Genomic DNA, 20,938 nt, shown 5'->3' on the forward strand with positions numbered 1-20,938 from the left:
TGGTAATCTGAAGTTCTCAGGAAACCAAACTCAGAGAATATCCATATGCCTGGCTGTGTTGGGAGATAAAAAGGCTCACAAAGCCAGTATGACCCAGGGAATACTGCCTCCTGGCCATAAATCTGTGCATGTTAAAAAGGAGAACATATCAACCGAGAGTCTGGCTAAAAGAGTGTATGGCCTGCGCCAGAGCTCCAGCTCCTTCTGTTTGTTTGTTTGTTTTTTCCAGTTTTTAACTCCATCCAGTCCCTGCTAGTTCACAGGAAGGTGAAAGTAAGCCTCTAAATCCAGACTGACAACAGCTGGGGAAAAACCCTTATCTGGGGCCAGGCTGGTGCCTGATGGATCCTGGCCATGTGTGACAGCCTGCAGGATGGAGACCCCAGTAGGCAGTATGAAATSATCCTGTCTTGTCTACTCCTCATTGAGATAAGGGCTCTGAAACTATTAGAAAAGCATCTGAGACATCAGCTCCTGTGTAGGACTGTGTTGGCACACTTGAGTCATTGTGTCARAAGAGGGCATCTGGCATCCTTTTTTCCTTCCTTATGGTTCCCAGAAATTTTGTTTTCCAGATAAGCTGCAGTCAGCTCTCTAAAACCTGTGTTTACAGCAGCTACTGCTTTGGACCAAGTGACTGAAAGATGGTATTTTGAGGGACTGGCTTGCTTTTTTCTCCCCTACCTTTTCTTCAGTGAGGCCCATGCCAGACAAATGTCTCCAGAGTAACTCTGCCACTATAGAGAGAAAACACTTTCCTACAAAACTGCCCTTCTGCTGGTAGAAATGGTACCACTGAGAGATGTTGTGTGAAGCACACATGTGAAGCCCCACAGTGCTGTGGGGCAATGTCAGGACAGAGCTYGTGGAGAACGGTTTCTGATTTTTCTCTGGATGTTCTCAATTCTTTGGTGAAGAAAAGTTTGAGATTCCAGGTTGGATGAGGATTGTAGAAGGGAATTTCTGCAGAGGCAGACAAGGTGTGTCTTGGGTTTACTCTGCATGCTTAACTCCAAATACTTTGAGTTTTCTCATTCAGCACATCATTAAACTGCAGAGCTTATTGCCACAAGATGCTGTAGATGCCAAYACTATGTATGAGTTCAAAAAACCATTAGATGAAATCAGGGACAGTAGGCCCTTCAAGGGTTGTTGAACAGAATGCTATAGATATAACCTCTGGCTCAGCAAGCTGCTAGGTCACAGGCTGCTGGAAGCTGGCAGGGAATCGTGAGGGCAATATAACTGTGGACTCGGCCTTTGAAAGCATTTCTCCCAAGCATCTGCCACTGTCAAAATACATCAGTGTTCATTCACCAAAACCTGCTGTAAAAGGTGAGAGATTTATATAATCTGAAAAGAATCCAGCATACTGGAACAGGATATTGGGACTGGTTGAATGCTTGGTCTGACACACTATGGGTGTTCTACTGCCCACTTCTAGTGTCAAAATTTATGTGCATCCTTTYATTGTCAGTGCTTTTATCATCCCTATTATTGTGTGCAAAATGCTGTGAACACAACTCTCAAATCCAGGGAAAGAGGACTTCATCTGCAAGAAAGAAACACAAGAATACAGTTAACTGCTGTTAACTAGAGAAATCATCTGCTGTCAGTTGGAAGTACAAAACATGTCAGTGAATCCTTTATTTGAAAGAAATCAGATCAAACATTTGCCTTCAATTACACTGAGCATAATGCAGCTAGTGTCTGTCATATCTGGTGTTGCTGGGGACACTAAGGACAATATCTCATCTTTGCCTCCAGCAGATCTAGGCCTGACTAGATCTGACCAGAAATGCTAGCYTTTCTTCCAGCACCTGATCTCCCTGTAGGCATCGTCCTAACACGTGTGGGCCAGCCTCTGTACCAGGTAGCCTCTAGGAGGTGTCAGGATTGTCTCTGTAGCTGAAGGGGTCAGAGCACCATCGAGCTATGCAGACAGCTGGCTCTCCTGTGACAGCTAAACGCTGTGCCAGTCTCCATTTGCAATGTGYCCTCCCAGGGCCACTGAAAACCCCAAAGCTTGAAACTGTAACTTCAGGGTGTTGCTCACCCCCTTCCACCTCCTTCGACATACAGGTACATTTCCTCCTGATGCCCAAGTTGTTTTCACAATATTTAGTGGCTGCCATTAAAACGGGCTGCAAACCTATTAAGTCTATGCGGTGTGGCAAGTGCCTTCTAATTGCTGAAGTAATTAACTGTTGAYATCTAGGCAAGTCTGGATTTTGATCTGCAGTTTGATAAGGTTTACAAGTGGACTGCCAGCAGCTTTGATGAGAAGAAAGCCTTTATCAGATGCTTGTGGAAGCTGAATCACCGATTTCTCTCCAGTCGTATCACATTTGTGAATGTCCCATCCTGTACAGTAGAAGGTAATTACGTTTCCTTATCACTTTCACTTGGAGTGGGCTTTTTTACATCATCGCTATATCCCTCTGTCCTGTCAGTATATTTGACTGGAATTGGATTTGATTGATTGTCTCTGAAATTTGTATCAGCTTTGTTTGGCAAACATGCAAATGTGTCCCTGCATACACCCCCTGAGAGGTCCACAAATGAAAGCATAGCCAGAACTCAAATTAAACATCCATTTTGTGCCTCTTACAAAGCTAACCTTTTTTTCCGTCCACATCTTTGCCTTGCTTACTGTACGCCATGATTTTTTTCTAACTGATCAGCAGACTGAGACCACTGGACTCACATCACTTGTGACCCAACCAGAACTTGATGAGACTGGGACTGCAGGACTAATAAAAAAGTCATAACTAGAAGTCTGTGGTCACCTCTGTCTCTCCCCCATCCATGCAGGGAGACAAAGGCATCAAGAAGACAGGAAGGACACTGCAGAGACTGAAAGCCAGGAAGAGCTCAGCGCATACCAGGAGATGACCCCAAAGGAAGCAGCTGACATGTTGAAGCTGATGGAAGAGTATGAGCCCATTGTGAACAATTCTGTGGCCTTTGCAGAGCAGCTAAGCAATGATCTCCATGTGCTGGATGAGGTAAGGGGGTCAAGGACTATGATTCAACAGGAAAAGATTTGTCTGGCCTAAAGGGAAACTAGACTGGTCACTGGCTGTCAGCAGCTCCTGTGTTTAAGCATCTGATCAAGAGAACGTCATCCTAGTGGTGTAAAATTTCAGCTCAAAAGGCATATCACACTGCAGTCCGGAGKACACCACTACTCACTTGAGGGTCAATTCTGTTCCAGTGTGTACTGCACTGGGGCTGCCTGTCTCTTGTGGGGGCTAAGCCAGTAACTTTTTAGGGACCCCACAAGCCTGCAGCAGAAGCCATTCAGGATTCAAAGGCACGTCTGCTGTAGCCTGCAGCTCCCAGCAGGAAAATGCTGAATCTCAGCCTGATCTCAGCATCTGTATTGCAGAAAATGAATGCAAATTGCTATAAGCTATCAGATCAACATTGGTGAGCTTTTGTTATATCCAGCAGGGAGATTTTGGGGACATACTTCCCAGACACAGCCGTCCAGACAAGTCTAGGGGGCTCAGGAAGACCTGGGTGCATTCTGTAGGAGGTAGCCAGGTAATAAGCTGGGGCTAACATATGCTGCAGCCTGGCAGCCAGATACCAATCTGTCTCTCTCTGCTGAGCTTAACTGTCCTTGGACACTAGCTTGAGTGGCCTCTTCCCAATGACTGCAGAGGGAATATAGAGACTGTCTGACTCAGCTGTGGACATCTCAGGCAGATGAAACTACTGTCACTTTTGCAAAGAAGGAAAACAGAAATAGTGGCACATRCCCAGCTGTGGGGCAGGATATGAGCACCAGTCTGTACACAAACATGTGCATGAGGACATCAGAGTCTTTGTTATGAGAGGTGACAGAGAAGTAATACATTACTGAAAAGAGAGGAAGAGAGACAGACAGACTTTTGCTCAGCAGCAGTTTTTCTCATTTAAGAGTCTGAACAGAGGAAGCCCAAGATGTAGAATCCATGAGATGAGGAACTGTATAGAATTATAATTTCTGAGGGCTGTACACAGATGGGATAAGGACTAAGAGTGGAGAAAAATGACGAGGAGCTTTCTGGGGTTTGCTGAATAAGGAAGATGAAATTGGGGAGTTCTAAGATCTCATTCTGATTGCAAAGAAGGTGTAGGCAGCCCACTCAGGCAGCATGAATTAGGCCCATCAATTCTGCAGTCACCAGTGCAAAAGGAAGTTGTCCTGGGGCACTGCCTCTGGTCMTTACTGTTGGATCTACAACTGCGTGTCCAGCAAGGTCAGTGTTCAGCAGGAGCTGGAGCAATCCAACAACCTTAACCACATCTGRAAATAATACACAGAAACCGCCTTTAGGTGAAAATGTGGTGACTGTATCCACGTTGTGTGTGTTCTCCTTCCTGTCTGAAAAGCTGCAGTCCAGCCCGCAGGTCAGGGTGTCGCCTGGGGAGGGCTAGCCTGCCAGACACATCCGGCAGCTCCTGCCAGATCCCTGCTGCCTGTGTCCTGCTCCACATCCCTGGGCTCCTGCCAAACCCATGGCCAAGTCTGCAGCTCATGGCGCATATGGTCCAGTGCAGTCCTCAGCAAGCAGGATGCATGGAAGCAATGGGTACAGTCTTTGACTTTGCCATGAGGAAAAMGAAATGAGGGCTACCACAGATATACCAGAAATTCCTGTCTTGTCTGTGCTCTGCTTGAGCTTATGCACATTAGTTACCTTGGGAAGCTCAGGACGGACACTAGCTGGGCAGGAAGGACAAAGCCTGCTGAGCAGGGAGGGAGGGGATGAAAGTGCATGTGAAAAGTAGGGGATGATGAAGAGCAGAAAGTCTGGTTTGACAGGCAAAAACTCTTTCGAAGAGAGGAAAGCAGCAATGATGATCCCTGACGGGAGAAAGTCAGCAGCTGGAGAGGAAGAAAACAGGAAAAATGAAACAGAACCAGGAAAAGATTAAAAAAGATAAAAGATAAACTGTAACAGAAAGGGACAATGGAGAAAGAACACATTATTTTCAGACTAGTGAGYGCTCTTACCTTTATTGGAGTTGCCATAGTTTATTACATTTTTCTGGAAGATAACTTGCTTCTTTGAGTGATGGAGCAAAGCTGCTTTGAGATCTTATGTTATGTTAGTATAACTGGTTCTAGGATTTTATCGTTAGACCACTGAAGAACAACAGGCAAAAATAAATACCCTAAAGAGGAAATACCCTAAAATGTACTAGMAATCATAAACCCTAAATCGTACCTCTTTCAGTGCCAGTATTGCTCTATTCCCAAAATGTACTTTTATATCCATTTGAAAATGTAGTAGCTAATCTGAAAAGCCAAACTCATAGCATCTGTTTTGAGATGGACTTACTGCTTGCTCTCAGCAAGTCGTACAGGCACTTTGCAGCTTGGTTTCCAAATTGTAAAATACCCTATGGGGTAAATAATAAATCTCTTTTAAGTTCTTTGAGATGAAAGGTACTGTCAAATACATTGTTTTAATGCTCTCTAATGAACAAATGTCACTTACAGTTAATACAAATTAATTAATGAGACATTTCTATTTCTGAAGATTAATCTAGGATATTAAGTGTTATTAATGCTAATACATTAGACTAGGACTTGCATATATTTAAATATTTTTCACTACATCACAGTGATAACACCTAGCCTTCTTTTACAATACTAATAAGCCTCTGCTAACTGATCTCTTCTGGGGATTGCAAAACGTTTTGCAAACAGTAAGGAAGTGCTTATTTGCTTTGGAGTGAATAAAAGCATGGCCTTTGCACCTGGGAGGCCTGGAGCACTGATTTTTACATTGGTATTCCTATGAACTTACAGGTTCCCAGCACCCGCTGAAACGCACGCAGATTTCTGCAACTTTGCACCATATCCAGCAGGAGAGTTATTACCATTATCTGAGCCATAATTCTCCGGGGAGCCCTTTCTGCTAGCAGTTGCCCTGCCAATTTCATCGGTGCTACTTTGCTCTAGGCAGACCCCCCTGTGGGTCTGTAAAGCCCTAATAAGACAATCTGAAGGCATAGCAGTGACAGGTTTGTGGCAGGTTTATGGCTATAATTTAGGAGCACTCTAATAAAACATGGAGACCCAGACTGAACTTGTGGTCGTGGGCCAGAGTCCCTGGTATGAAGCTGGAAGGCAGCAGGATGGGAACAGAAACTGTTTGCACCCTGGCAGGTCCTTCATGATGACCTTTATAAGAGCTGGYTGAGCTCTGAGCAAAAGGAACATTTACTTAATGTTGTTATTGCTTTTTGAAATAAATATCTGCATGGATAAGCAAGTCCAACTTCAAACCTGACTGCTGATCCTGTCGGCAAGTGAAACCTCTGCCTGCTGTCCTGCACTCCTTGTAGAATACCTGTATGTACCCTTTTATAGTGATCAAAATGTTTGCTAGATTTCAGGCTTTTCTTTTCTACAGAATTCCTCTGACCTTTCCAGATGTCTTGTGAATCTGCCATTCTAAGGCTGAAGCCAYTTCCTAAGGCTTAAGCCACTCCCCCCAGTCCTCTCTCCATGCTTTCAGCTATGTCTTTCCTAAAATGGCACCATATTTATCATGGTAAAGTGTAATCTACAGTTCTGGGCTGCAGAGCAACTCTCACGTGCTCCAACAGCATCTCACCCGGGGCCAGCCCTCCCCAAGGCATGGCACTAAAGAGCCAGTTGGAGCTCTTATTTTGTGAGACTGTCTTTGTACCACCTTTAGATCAGGGGCTACCAGCAGAGCAGCAATGCAGGTGGTGCCTGAAGAAGAGAAACTTGTCATCACAGGGATTATAGATCCCCAGCATCTATTCTGCAGAAATCCTGATTGAAGGGATAGAGATATTGCTTAACTTAGAGCACAGGGCTAGATCCAAGCCACGTTAGCCAGGCAGTCATGAAGGATTCTTGCGAATCACCAGATCATCATGTCAGTTATGATAGCAAATAACCRGGTAGCCACCTCAGTGAGCAGAGGTTACTTGCCACGGAAGCAGGAGCCTGTTTCAGAGAAAGGCAGATTGTCTGGTCAATAAGCCTTCTTTTTTCCCCTTTGGAAGTGAGGAACTGTGTCTTTGTCATCATAAGATGCAGCACTTGGAAAAAGAGGCCTAACTTGRGTTGATAGGACTTTACTTTCCTTCCAAGCGTTCTCCATCAGAGAGCTGAGCATGGGATTTACTGAGAATACAGATGCTTCCGTTGGTGTTGTCTTTCATTTAATGAAAAAGTCATCAGCTAATGGAAATATCAGCAAAGACAAACTTGTTTAAAAGCTTTGTTAACAGAAAGAAAAATAGCAGACTGGAAGCTTCAAGCCTCCCAGGCCCATGTCTATTGATTACTTTCTTTGATATCCTGCATGGTACTTAGGCTCTGAAATGATACAATTAACGTTTGGAAGTCTTTAGTGGAGCCTGTCAGCAGTGATTAACATGCAGTTATATCTCTACTACGGGTCAAAACAAATGTCTGAGACCTCCCTCAGCAGATAGCACCTTCAGTTTTATTATTTGAGACATGTATATGTGTATGTTTCATGCACGATTTAACTGTTTATTAATTCCACTGCCAGAGCTCAGCTGAGCAACAAGCTAGCAGCAGTCTCAATACTTGCGTTGACTGTTTAGTGTGCTGTGACAAGCATTTTTATGATCTTTGGCTTGGCTCTGGCCCTGGTGTTGGTAAAAAAATTTGTTACATATGTCTTGTGATTGACAAACAAATGTTAGATCCCTCTCCAGATTCCTTACAGGACTTCACCAGCTGTGAGAATTAAGGGTCAGAGACTCCATCCAGTATCCTCATGGTATGTCTCCAATGCACAGAAAGAAAGGCAGGGGTGCAGAAGTCAGTGGGACCTGGTACCCTTTCCAAATCCACAAAGACTGTTTTCTGTTCACAGCGGGATTCACCTGGAGACTCAGCAGTAGCCTCTCTGTCATGTCAATCAGAAGTCCTCTGAGAATACATCTTACTCTCAGGGAAGGGTCTTGTTTTGACCTGGTGCTTGACTTGCAGACCTTTGCCAATGTAGAGTTTAGCTGAGTGCCAAGATAAGATTGATCTTTTGCAGGTAGCAATGCAGAACACGTGCAATTGTAGTAGCTTCTTCAGCTTTACAATAACAGGAGCTCTGATTTGACTTGAAAGGGTGAGGGTCAGGATCTTTGGCTCAGTTTTATATAACAGTGAAAGTCCTGTGGGAGATGGCAGTGATCAAACCACGGTATGATGCTGGAGCTCTCTTTTTCTGCATTTTACAGGCCAACCTTAGGGCCATTATCTCCTCTGAGAATCAGGTGACACAGCTGATGCACTCCATTGATGAGGCCCTGGCAGAGGTAGCCAGAGTGGAGGACACCCTGCAAATCTATGATGAGCTACTGGGAAGCGTGAAGCAGCAGATGGATGACATCTACCAGGAGAACTCCTTACTACATCGTATCATCTCCAACAAGACAAAACTGATGGATGAGATCCTCTTTCTCACAGTATGTGGATTTGCAAATGCACAAATCTTCAGCCTGTTGAATCTATCAGAAAAGCTTCCAGKGAACCTCAAACACCCTGAAAACTATTGTCTGTCTGCAAAGGGTGTACAGCTCCTCTGGCCTAGAAATGAGGAAATTTTTTCTCTTGATACCACAATGATGGCCACATAGGTGGAATGGGCTGCAGATAGACTGGCAGAAGACATGAAGTATAGTATCCTCACTGTGGTCCTTTGCTGTAGAAGGGTCCCCCAAAACCATTTTCATGGGTATATGAGCCTTAACATATGTAGCCAAGGACCCTTCATCTTCAGCTCTGTCACCTTTCACTTGTGATCCTGCAATCCACCTTTCACTGGCATCATTGTGACTTTCCTTTTACAYCCACTAAGGCTGCTGGTGCAGTGCTTTTATCCTCGCATCCAAACTGCTGATACCCTCATGGCCTCGTACCTGCCAATTCCCAGACTCTATGTCTATGTTCCCATGTCTGGTTCCTGGGGTTTCTTGTGGGAAGCAATAGCCACTGATGGTAACTGCTTTCTTCCTCTTTTTGCTTGGCAGCCTTGAGTTTATAACATTATACTAGGGAAAAACAGTTTAGTAGATGTTATTAATAGATAATAGTCATTTCAATAGCCAATAAGCATTACCTAGTAATATGATGTACAGAACTTAATGGGCAATTAGAGGTAGAGCATGTAACATATCTCCCTGATGAAAGGGTGCTGCAAACAGAGCTGCATAATAAAGTRCATCATGAGCAGGAACATCTACTGGGGAGTTTGAGTGGGTTCTGATAAAAACTATACAGTTACTATGAGAAGAACATCCTAGGGACTCCTTGCTGCACTGGAGAGGAGCCTGGGAGAGGTTATTTGTCTAGGGACCTCATTGCTTCTCTTCTTCTTGCTTCTCCTGCTGATGAGAGTTTTTCCTTTCCTTTTCTCTCTTTCACTTTCTTCTCCTTGCCCTTTAGAAGTAGCATTATGGTTAAGTCAGTCTGCCATCAGCTATGGACCCTGAAAATAAATCTTTGTGCATGTCAATCTGTCTCAGCAGCCTTCATGGTACTTTTCTTTGCATCACCTTATAATCATAGAGACASTGGCCCAAGGATCAGTTAGTAGAAAGACTCCTGACAAGCCCTGGGAAGATGGGAAAGCAACTATTTTCAAAAGAAATGTGCTATAGATGCAAAAAATGTGTTACAATAGTACAGCTAACCCTCACTTCCCCTTAGTATGGTGATTGCTATGCCATTAACCTTTCCATTTCTGAGTAGCACAAGCTGCTTTTTCCTTAACTTTTTCTTGGAACATTTTTCTTATTTTTAATGGGCAATGCTTTTATTTCCTCATCCTTATGGGCTGCAGCTGTCTTTGCCGAGTTTGTACCATATCCAGAATTCTGGGGTTATAGTATATGGATGGGACCTTGAAAGTGAAAAATTAGTGTCCTCATGAGCTAGGGTGCACCAGTAGGCTGGTGTTGGTGTGCAGAGTTACAGTGTAAGTTACAGCCCCTGTGGGACAGAAACAAGATGTTGGCCTCATGTGGGACATCCCTGCCCAGGTCACCACATGCCTGTTTACAGCTAGATTTTGGTGGAGGATGAGTATGGAGTGAGACTCAACAGTCCTTTTTAGGAGCCACATCAGGACACTCCACATGCTCCACCTCTAAATCCTTTCTCCTCCCCACCACTTTGCTTCCAGCTATGATACCAAGGATGCCAGCCCTTTAGGAACTCATGCTGAGGTTCATCATGCTCTAGGATCTCTGTTATTGTTGCTGTGTAGACCTTTGTTTTGGTGGGGAAAGAGCACCCCAGTGTTCTTGATGGATAAATGCAACCCAGCAGCTTAAGGTAGCACWTGGCCATTTGAAGCTGGAACAGTGCCTGGAGATCCTCTTGCACCCTTCCCCTGCATATCTGCATCCTCACAGTGTGGGACATCCCACAGAAGCTGGAGGGAGGATTGAGAAGATGGTTATGCTATATTTACTCTCTTATGGCTTTGTTGTTAGACTCACCTTGATCTCAGCAAGGAACACTGTGAGGCCCTGAGCCAAGGAGATCTTTCCAGTCCCAGCAGAGTAAAAGCCTGTATTGCTGCAGCAGAAGCTTTATCTGCCTGCATGAACATTCAGATACAGCCTGGTAAGTAGAGGGCAGATATTTATGTCTGCAAGCAGCAGAGCCGTAGGCTCATCAGCCAGCTATGCTGCACACACAGCACCAGTACTGCCCAACCCTTGCAGGCACTCACTGAATCATTGAAATAAGAGGTCTTTGTGGAGGTGATGTTTCCAAGGATTATCTCACACATTTCCTAGGCAGCCCTAAAGGTTGCCTGAGGCAAAGTAGAAAAGAAATAGAAGGAACGCATGCATCTGCATGCAAAGCAGTAGCTGTGATGCCAAGTGCAAGTTGCTCCCTCCCTTCCATGTCAGTCTTCTCTGATGGGAAACTTGCTACAGGGAAGGACCTTGCATCTTAGCTGGAGTTTCTGGCTGCTCCAGACTTCCCCTGACCTGCTATTTCTCTCCTGATCCCATATGGAATACTATTCACTATTCTGCTCACTTTCTTTCCTGAAGACAGTGATGCAAATTTGTSTAGGCCCTAGGGCACTAACAGGCCTTACTGTCCACGATCAGTCCCACCTGGGACTCCCACTCTCACTCCCTGCCTATTTCAGCTCAACTCTGGGCCTTTTGYCCCTGCCTGAGCTTCTTCATAGGTATACATGCCTAAAGCCCTTTCTTTGGTCCTGTCCCCTTTTGCTCCTAACTGGGCTCCCTGGTTGTCCCACGGACCTGGTTCACCATCTGCCTTGGTCTGGGCAGTCAGTGGATGTTGTTATCAGCACCTGGCTCTGTGTGCTGCGTTAAGACTCTGCAGCACTGCGCTTGGTGTGGGCATGGCCTGTGCTGGGGTCACCCTCAGCTCCCTGTTCACCTTCCCTTATGGAACAGCTGGCTCTTGCTGCTCTGAGAGGGTTTTGCTTTCCCACCTAGCAAGACCTGAGCAGTGGCACTGATCTAGGGGTACCCAGGGCATATGCTGTGGACATATAAACACTATTTTCTTGCTTTGTATCTGGGGGTGCTCACAACCTCTGTTAGCTGGGAAAACAAGCTTGCAGGGACAGTTCTTTTCTGAAAATCCTGCTGAAGCTTTCAAAGTCTTAAGTAGCCACACATAGAAGCGCATTCAAGTAGGATTGGGAAAGCAAGTGTAAGATTACTTCTGTACATCCATGGAGAAAAATAGTTTGGAGAGACTGGCTTCATTCTGAGAAAAATTCAATTTATGCTGCCAATGACCAAGTGGGTGCATTCATGCTCTATCAGCAGGTTCCTCCTTGCTCAGGAGCCTCCATGCTCAGAAGCAGCCCCGTGGCAGGCAGAATACAGCGCAATGTATCTGGGCACACAGAGTGCTTGTTTCCATGCCCGGACCTTATGGACCGGCTGGTCCAGTTAGTCTTAAAGATGAGGCAAGTTTATGATAAGCCTCTAAACTCTTCCTCTAAATACAGGGGTTTAAGGCATGCTTGTGAGCCATTCCTGTACAACAATTTACCTACTCTTACAGTTAGGGTAGGAATTGGTGGAAGGGTGTGGAAACTATGATCTCTTGGGACAGCCCAGCTGTCCATTTAAATATGGAAAAAATATCATTCTTTGTAGCAGTATCCACTGTGGATATAACACTGTGGGTGTTGTTGGAGAGCTGCCTGGGTACAGGGACTTGATTTGGGCATGAAATTCCAAGCTTTTCTTGTGCAGCGACTGGGCATTTGGACTTGACCGTGGCTGATGAATGCTTTGCTGTACTTTTTTAATTTAAACTCCCTCCCAGTCTCTCTAAGTGTAGTTCTATAGCAGGTCTTTCCCTTTGTTGGCTTTAAGTCATAGTATTTCTTCTAGGACTCACACCTTGAAGAACCATCTTATTAGTTAGTGTGCTGACTGATGTTTGTCTTTGAGCACAACAGTCTGCCGCTCCATACAGTGATACCCTCTCCTTTACTTTCAAGGTTACCGGAAGCTACAGTCTGTAGCTGAGCAGCTGATCATGTTTGAAACACTGAAGCAGAACTTTGAAAACAGTTTCATCAGTCATATTACAAACATCTTTGAGCTGCAGGTAGGTTTCACGTTTTATACGCCAAACCAAAATTCTGAAAGATTTGAATATTCTGGTCACATAATATCAGTAATATAGGAAATGCTAACATAAAAGTACACCCCAAAAAGCCAGAGAGACTTTTCACATACCTTCACTCTGCAGTCCATCTCAGCTTTCTGATTGCTTTTGCAGGCATGCAGAAGAAAACCTAAAGTGGTTCTTTCACTTCAGCATACTTCTGCATATAGTAGGCTAATCTGAAAGGCTTCCCTCCCATGGCAGTTATTAATCCTCTGGTTATGCTGAAAAGAAAAACGTTTAGGCCTAAAGATTTTGGGGTTAAATTATCTTGTTTTGCTTTGAGAGTGGTGKTTGTTGTTTGTCCATTTGCAACATAAAACACCAGACTAAAAATCAGTCCTTGGAACCTTTGATTAAAATTTTCAAGTCTTCACCTTGGAATTAAAAAAAGATGATAGACAATATCTCTGTGGAGAATAATTTGAAAGGAAAAGGTTACCTTTCTTGATTTCAGAAGCAATTAGGTGCCAACCTGATGGGATTGAGAAGAAACTACGTGCCAGCTGGATATAAGTGTCTGCTATGAGAAGGTTTGCATACTCTTGCAGACTGTTGGAAAGAGCTGTCCTGCAGCTAATTTCTTAATGCCAGTACCTGATGCCCTTGCTTTGTGTTGCAGCTGGTCTCATATGTAGTGTAGGAACTTCAGTCTGGATACAGCAGTAGAGTTTGCTATTAAATGTGCTCTTGGTTTGCTGTGTGGTTCTGCCATCATCTCTCTCTAACGTGTCTAAAAGATCACAGCAAATTGCCTCCCAAGAAACCTCACCCGAACATCCTGGGCTGTGATACTCTTATTTCAGATATGTGGCCTGCGACAACAGCACAGCACTGATTGCTTGATCTGTGTCCCCTTATGGACTTGTACATACAGACTGAATTTCCACCTCTTCTTCAGCAATCCCTTCTAAGATGAGATGTCTGGCTTTGTGGACAAGGGGAAAGCAGTGGATGCTGTATACTTTGAATTTAGCAAGGCCTTTGACATAGTCTCCCACCGTGCCCTTCTAGCCAGACTGGTGAGACTTGAAGTCTGCCTAAGCAGATATTAAGGTGGAAGGAGAATTAGCTGGACTGCTGGGCTCAGAAGGTTGTGATGCAAAGTCCAGCTGATGACTGACTATTAGGGGCATTCTTCAGGGATAAATACTGAGGACAGTACAGCTCAGTGTCTTTATTAACAGCCTCAACACAGGAGAGTTCTGCACTCACCAATAAATCTGCAGATGATGCCAAAGTGGGGCAGGGGGAGTGCTCAATATGCTGGGAATGACTTAGACTGGAAAAATGGACTGGCAGCAAGTGTAAGGAGTTCAACAAAGGCAAATGCAAAGCACAGGAGGTATGAGGAAAAGCCAAAGGCATTGGGTCTATTCAGTTTGGAGAAAAGAGAGCACTTAGTACTGCCTGCAGCTGCCTAATGGATGAGTGGAGATGGGACAAAGCCTGAGCTTTCCCAGAGGTGCCTGAGGACAGAATCCTGGGGCAACAGCACAAGTTGGAAGACAGGAAATTCCTGATACAAGATCAAGAAAACTCCTCCTATGATGGTCATCAAGTGTTGAAACACAGGCCAGAGAGGCTGTTGGATCTTCAGCCTCAGCTGCATATGGCCCCAGGCAACTTACTGCAACTGGGCCCTATGTGAGCAGACGGTTGGACTTCAACCTGCAGAGTCCCCTTCCCACCTGCATGACTCTGCTTCTGTGAATGTTATGTCCCAGCATAGCCAGGCCCTGACAGATGCATCACATCAGGCTATTTTTTCTGTGACTGCTCAGCATCCTTCCCCGACTCCATTGCATCCCCATCCAGARGCACACTCACCTCCCAATGCTTGGAGGGACAACTTTTCACGACTATGGTCTGTTTAACTCTTTCTGCTATTTCTGTTGCTTTAGGGAAATGCTCAAGTCTCAGCTCTCRTCCAGCATGTTGGCAAGTTAGCTGCGCCGAGCCATAGATTCCATCATGAGGAGCTGGTGCACTATACCCCACTCATGGCCTGGCTGAGGAATGCCAACCCAGTTCTGTTCTGCGATCTCCCCAAGGTATGACTGAAACCTTTCAGCAAACCACCCACTAGAAATAGATTAGTCAAACCAGTGGTGAGTGCTTGATTTCATGAAGCAGACAGATGATGTCTTCCTTGTTTTTCCAGGTCTACACCCAGAACCTCGGCAGACTCTATGATAGGGAAATCAAAGCCTTTTTTGAACAAGCCAAAACCCTCTTGTTAGGAAGAAGAAAGACCAGTAAGTAATTCTGCAGATATGACCTTTGWGCTGCTGAGCAGTGTTTTATTTGTAAGTAGGCAAGAGTTCCCCATCACATTTTCTTTCCCCAGATTTTGTTGGATGAATTTACTTTCTCCTCTATAGATTGAGCCTCCAGCTGGCAGCAAGTGACAAAGTGACTCTGATTTACACCAGGCAGTGTGTATGTGTGAGCCTTAGCTCCATGTATTATTCAACATAGTTTATATGCTKCTCAGAGCTGTAGCTTTTGTGTGACTTCCACTTTTAGGACTCAAAAAATATGCATGGGTAGCTGAGATTATGTCTTGAGGAGTCATAAGAGAGGGGGTAGGTGAATACCAGTTTAATGTCTGGCCTTATTTCATGCTAGCAGAGCTGGTCACAGCCTCCTTAGACACTCTTTTCCCCCATAAGGAGATGGCACCAAACCTGTCCCTAAAGACACAAGTGTATTCATAGCAGTATTTGTGAGAGCAGGATGATTTCATAGTGAGTTGACTATGGGACCATGTTGTCCCAAGCTGATCATTTCAACAGTAATCTCTGCATCTGACTCAAAATATTCCGGTCAGGCTTTTCTGAAGATAAAAAGAGAAACTGATCTGTTGCCTCTGGAAGTGTTTGATTTTGCAAAAATCACATTTTTCTTTAGTAAAACAAAGTACTGTAATGCAAAATTCCCTGCCAGCTTGGCCCAAGTTGAATGTCAAAAACCGATTTGCTTTGTGTGTTTAGTCTAACAAAATGCTATCATTCCTTCTTCCARCTCTTCATCTATTTTATCACTGTGTCTATATCCCAGGAAACACTGTATGGTCTGGCTGGAGCTGGAGGACTAAGCCTAGGGAAGGAAACAGGACTTATGCCTAACGACTGAAGGATCCAAGCAAAAGGATCTGCCTCACTGTAATTGCTGGGCTGATCACATAACAGTGATTTTACCAGTGGCCCCTGTCCAGCTGACACATGGTTTTCATGATATTTGCCCCATCYTTTGTCTTCTGGGGTGAAAGACATGCCATTCCTGAGGGGTATAAAGGATGGTTATTGAGYCTGGATCACAGGAAGCTGGATCAAGCTTGCCTGAAACTCACTTGGCTGCAGGATCAGATCATTGTAAATCACTTCCACTTCTATATGCCTCCTAAGGCATTTTTCCTCAGTTTCCGAATTGGYTGTAAAGGACAGTGGTAATATCTGGGTGTCTTGCTGTAATTTGCTCTCTGCTCTGTGGGTCTCTGAGGAACTTGGTGAGTCCCAAGCAGAGACAGGGAGAACCTGTGCTAGAAGCAACTTGCACAAGAAAGGGTACAGGACAGAGCTTCTGCCAGCAGCTTTTCCCACTTTGAGGACTACGCAGGAAGCTTCCACTGTGTCCCAAGTTTTGCTGTTGTTGACTGGTGCTGTGTTCCACCCGGTGGGGGAGCTCATTTTATTCTACYRCTCATTTTAYTCTKCATCATGGCTGCAGGAASTCATCCTTACARTGATRAAGGGTCAGAGCATTGAAAAGCACSAACTGGACAGAGTGCTGTGTCTACTCAAACCCCTCGCTACTTTCCCAGTACTTCCTTGTGGGTTCCTGTCYGGGGTGAGCCCACAGTTTCAGGCTGCAAACCTGAGGTGCTAGGCAGCAATGGTCCGGACAGCCTGCAAAGTCCAGTTTAAATTCCCTAGAGCTTCCTGAGGTATCTCCAGTCTTTAGAGCAGAGGCGATTTAGGTCATTTCTAAGGGCTGGTGTCACTTTTCCATTCCCAGGATTAGCAGTCCTATCTGGTGTTTTTCTGCAGAGCAGCACAGACCTGTCAGCCCATCCAGGAGAGGYTGTATGTGAAGTGAGGGACACAGGAGCACCTCTCAGCTCCTCTCCCTGAGCGTACCTCAAATCTGTGCTAGAATGACCCAACATACCTACCACCTTTTCAGGCTCCCCCTGTTCTCTATCCATTRCCCAATTCCCCGGGAAGGAAAAACAACCAGAAAATATACCAAAAAATCAGGGAACTTCAAGACAAGGGGATCAAATGATGATGTGCCGTAGTACTTTAGGACTGCGATTTGGACACAGCTTGTAGTTTAACAAGCGATCAGCAAAGCTGAGACTTGAAGAACTTATACCAAAGTAATTGCTTGCCAAGGAGGTATTCTCTCTATAGCTGCCTAAATGCATTTTGAGAGGGGGGATTATATCACTACAATATGCTTGGTTTAAAATATAATCCTTTTAACTATTCACTAAATTATAAGTAACATGTGAAAAACCTGCTGACATAGTTCTAGTTGGAGCACACAGTCTTGCTGACTATGAAGGGTGGTATTGTGTAGAAAACTAGCCCGGCCGCTGCCACGGAGCACACACCAGCTGTTTTACATTTGGGCTCAGAGCTGCATTACCATTCACAAGAGTCAGYGCTAGAAGTGTACATGTACCTGCAATGGAGCACAAATGTCCTGAAGCCTTTTTGTTTAAAAAAAAATCACTAAAAATATTTTTCCATTGGAAAGAGGAGGAAGGGAAAAGGAAGATAAGTTGGACTTTCTTTCCTTTTTTCTATTCATTTATAAAAATGTGACCCCCYYTTTTTTKKKGGGGGRGGGGGAAGAGAGAAGTGGAAAGAAGAGAAACAGTCGAATTTTACCACATGCTCAAATACTAATTCTTAATTAAAGTTTTTCATTTTGCTAGAAATRGAGAAAATTAACAACCCCAGAAAAACTCTTTATAGTCACCAGAAACCTATTTTTCCAGGTCAGAATGATTTGCCAAACTAGGCAGACAAGTAAGGGATAATTATGATGAGACTCTGAAAATGGATCAATGACTCTCTGCTATTTCCAGCAGAAAAGGGATGATATGATAAAAAGCACTAAAAATGAGATATATAGGAAAAGTGAATGGGACATTTTTACTCCTCCTTGTAATTTAAAAACAAGGTTATAAAAGGCAATAATAAAGGTAATAATAAAAGACAATAATAAGGCAATAGAATCAAAGGGATGCTCTGAAAAATTATTAGGAAATTCTTTCTTTGTAATGCTGTTTTGTATTGTACCAATTTACTTGTTGCTACAAGTTGTTACTGAAGCTGGAGGACTCAGGAAAGACTACAGTAAAAAGATAACAGAAAAATAAAATCAGACTGTAACAGTAATTCTAGGATAATACTGGGATAATGAACTATCTGATAAAGAAAAGCATTTCATAAGAACTATAAAGTAACATACTTCCCCCATGAGCCTGTTAACAGRTAGTCAAAACAGATGGTGATGGGCTTGTGTTGGGTTGTTGCACCTTGCAAGGATTTATTGTCCAAGATYGAGGGTCCAGAGGAGGACCACGTCCTGTCTGTATGCTTCCTGGGAGGCATGCCCTTCCTCTTCCTCAGATCTCCCCAGGTTGGTTATGCAATAACAGATCAGGGCAGGCCCCAACACACAGCAGACAATTACTCAGTATCGAGAATCCACCCTGTCATGCTCCAAATGTGTACCTGATCATCACCTTAATTCACTCTCTAGGACCACTCAGACCCGCAGATAACTTGGATTTGACAAATTCATGTGGCTCTCCAGCGCTCACCTGCTTTTGCCCTACCTATGCCGACAGTCAGCTGTGGGTGCACCATTGGCATTGATTGCTCGTGTAGGATGAACTCCACCTCCCCAAGTACTTAGCATCTTTTTTCTCATAGATCCACCCTATTTGGAAGAGGGGATCTGWGTACCAACAGAGCAGTCACTGTAGCGAGCAGAAAGAGATGGTAGAGTCACGGACTCACCTTTGCAGTGCTTGGATGAACCTACGAGAGGACACTCATAGAATCACAGAATCAGTAAGGTTGGAAGGGACCTCTGGAGATCATCTAGTCCAACCTTCCTGCTCAAGCATGGTCACCTAGAGCATGTTAGACAGGGTTGCATCCAGGTGGGCTTTGAATATCTCCAAAGAAGGAGACTCCACAACCTCTCTGGGCAACCTGTTCCAGCGCTCCGTCACTCTCACAGGGAAGAAATTCCCCCTCACGGTCAGGCGGAACTTCCTGTGGTTCAGTTTCTGCCCATTGCCTCTTGTCCTGTCACATGGGACAACTGAAAAGAGTTTGTCCCCGTCCCCTTGACACCCTCCCTTCAGGTACTTGTACACATTGATAAGATCCCCCCTCAGTTTTCTCTCCTCCAGGCTGAAGAGGCCCAGCTCTCGCAGCCTTTCCTCATAGGGCAGATGCTCCAGCCCTCTGATCATCTTTGTAGCCCTGCGCTGGACTCTCTCCAGTAGCTCCATGTCTCTCTTGTCCTGGGGAGCCCAGAACTGGACACAGTACTTGAGATGAGGCCTCCCCAGGGCTGAATAGAGGGGCAGAATCACCTCCCTCSACCTGCTGGCAACASTCTTCCCAATGCACCCCAGGAGACCATTGGCYTTCYTGGYCWCAGGGGYRCATTGCTGGCTCATGGTCCTAGTTTCCTGAAGCTTGTACTCTGACTGTTCTGATACGCACCCCATTATTCAGTTTGCCCTTTGGTGAGATAGCTATTTGGGAAAGCTGGGCAGACAGCTGATACACCTAATAYTGTGCTGGCAACCTGTGGCAAAGCTGCAGCTACAGCTAAGGACTCCAAAGTCCCAGCCTGCTTTTATCACTGTAATTAGTACTTTCGTCATCCTGCCAGGCTGCACGGCTCCTTGCCCCATCTGTCTGCAGGACAGTGTTCCCTCAGTGTCCCCCAGAAAGTGTCGAGGAGATATTCTAGTCAGAACCAATTTGCCTCCAGCCGGTTGCACAACCCGCTGCAAGCTGTTTCGTGCCTCACAAGTAAGGATACAGATKCACAGTGTGGTTTCTGCACTCGGCCCAGCAGAGCCAGGCATCTGGTTTGGCTCACCTGCCACACTGTGTAAACCAAGTAAATAAAAAAGGCAATGTTCTTCTCAGGACTCCCTGATGCCTGGACACAGCACTTCCTGGGGAAATGTGCTCTTTCTTGCTTARAAATAGGAACTCCTGATAAGCACCAATAACCGGAGTGGCAGCAAGCAAGCCCTGGGAATCTGTGGTGGGGAAGCAAACTGCGATCCATGGCTTACAAAATAATGTGATCAGGTTCCATTTCCTGAGGAAGAGTACATGCTTTTATCTAAATAAAAGGAAATAACAAAGACTGTGTATAGGATAAAAAGGCCCTCGTTCCTAGCTTACAAAGTAATTAATGGGCTCTGAGCAAGGGACTTTAATTCTGCTGGGTAATAGGAAATAAAAACCCACAAAATTTGTCTCTCTGCCAAAGCACAGCTGGGTTTGCTCAGAAAGCTATTAAAATGGAGGGACATTGCAGGTGCAGAGATGGCTTGGCTATTAAAGGGTCCCTTTATGCAAACAGACTTGTTAAAAATGAAAAAGATAGTGAAAGACATGTGTTGCAGCGAGTCTGCCTAATCCTCTTTTGGTGAATGTTAAACCAGTGATTTCCTTTTAGTGCTTTGTCTGTTTTTCTTTCATGTCTATGTTGGTCCCATAAAAAAGAGAGTAATTAAAATCCTGAGATAAAATTCAGTCTCTGTGAAACTAACTGCAGTGATGGAAGGCCATTTCAATGGCTCTGAACCTGCTATTACGCAGTTATAAATTACCYGAAAGTGGGAAGTCACTTCCCTGCTCTGCCATCTCCCTACTTGTGCTTTGTGGACTGACCAAAGGTGCAAGTCTCAAGTTCAACTGCTGACCTAGCAGATGCAGGGTGCCTGTTGCAGTACCTCAGAGTATTGCTCTGGCTCCGCATCCTCAGAAACCCTGCACTGAATTTGCTGCAGGCATTAACAAGAGGACTAATTGGAGTGGTGCTGGAGCATGAGGGGCTTTCTGGCTGAGGGAGCTTAGTGCCAAAGCAGAGGCCTGGGAAGTCTCCTGGCACAAGGATGGAGCCGGGCTTCTGGGGCTAGGTTTGGTCTCAGTGGGTCTTTCTGGGCTGCACCGGGGCTCACAG

General features: G+C 44.9%; 1 protein-coding gene across 1 annotated transcript in view; it reads left to right on the top strand.

Moving 5' to 3' along the window:
* LOC146584682 (exocyst complex component 1-like) overlaps nt 1-20,938 on the top strand; it is a 37,798-nt gene that overhangs the window by 4,787 nt on the left and 12,073 nt on the right. The window contains exons 3-9 of the mRNA XM_085324226.1: nt 2,219-2,378; nt 2,815-3,008; nt 8,248-8,475; nt 10,507-10,639; nt 12,525-12,634; nt 14,599-14,748; nt 14,859-14,952. Coding sequence (XP_085180352.1) covers nt 2,219-2,378; nt 2,815-3,008; nt 8,248-8,475; nt 10,507-10,639; nt 12,525-12,634; nt 14,599-14,748; nt 14,859-14,952 — 1,069 coding nt within the window. The remainder of the gene's footprint in view (nt 1-2,218; nt 2,379-2,814; nt 3,009-8,247; nt 8,476-10,506; nt 10,640-12,524; nt 12,635-14,598; nt 14,749-14,858; nt 14,953-20,938) is intronic.

The sequence above is a fragment of the Rhea americana genome, unplaced genomic scaffold, assembly GCF_003343005.1.
Source record: "Rhea americana isolate MKP2758 unplaced genomic scaffold, rheAme1 scaffold_90, whole genome shotgun sequence".
NCBI classification, from domain to species: domain Eukaryota; kingdom Metazoa; phylum Chordata; class Aves; order Rheiformes; family Rheidae; genus Rhea; species Rhea americana.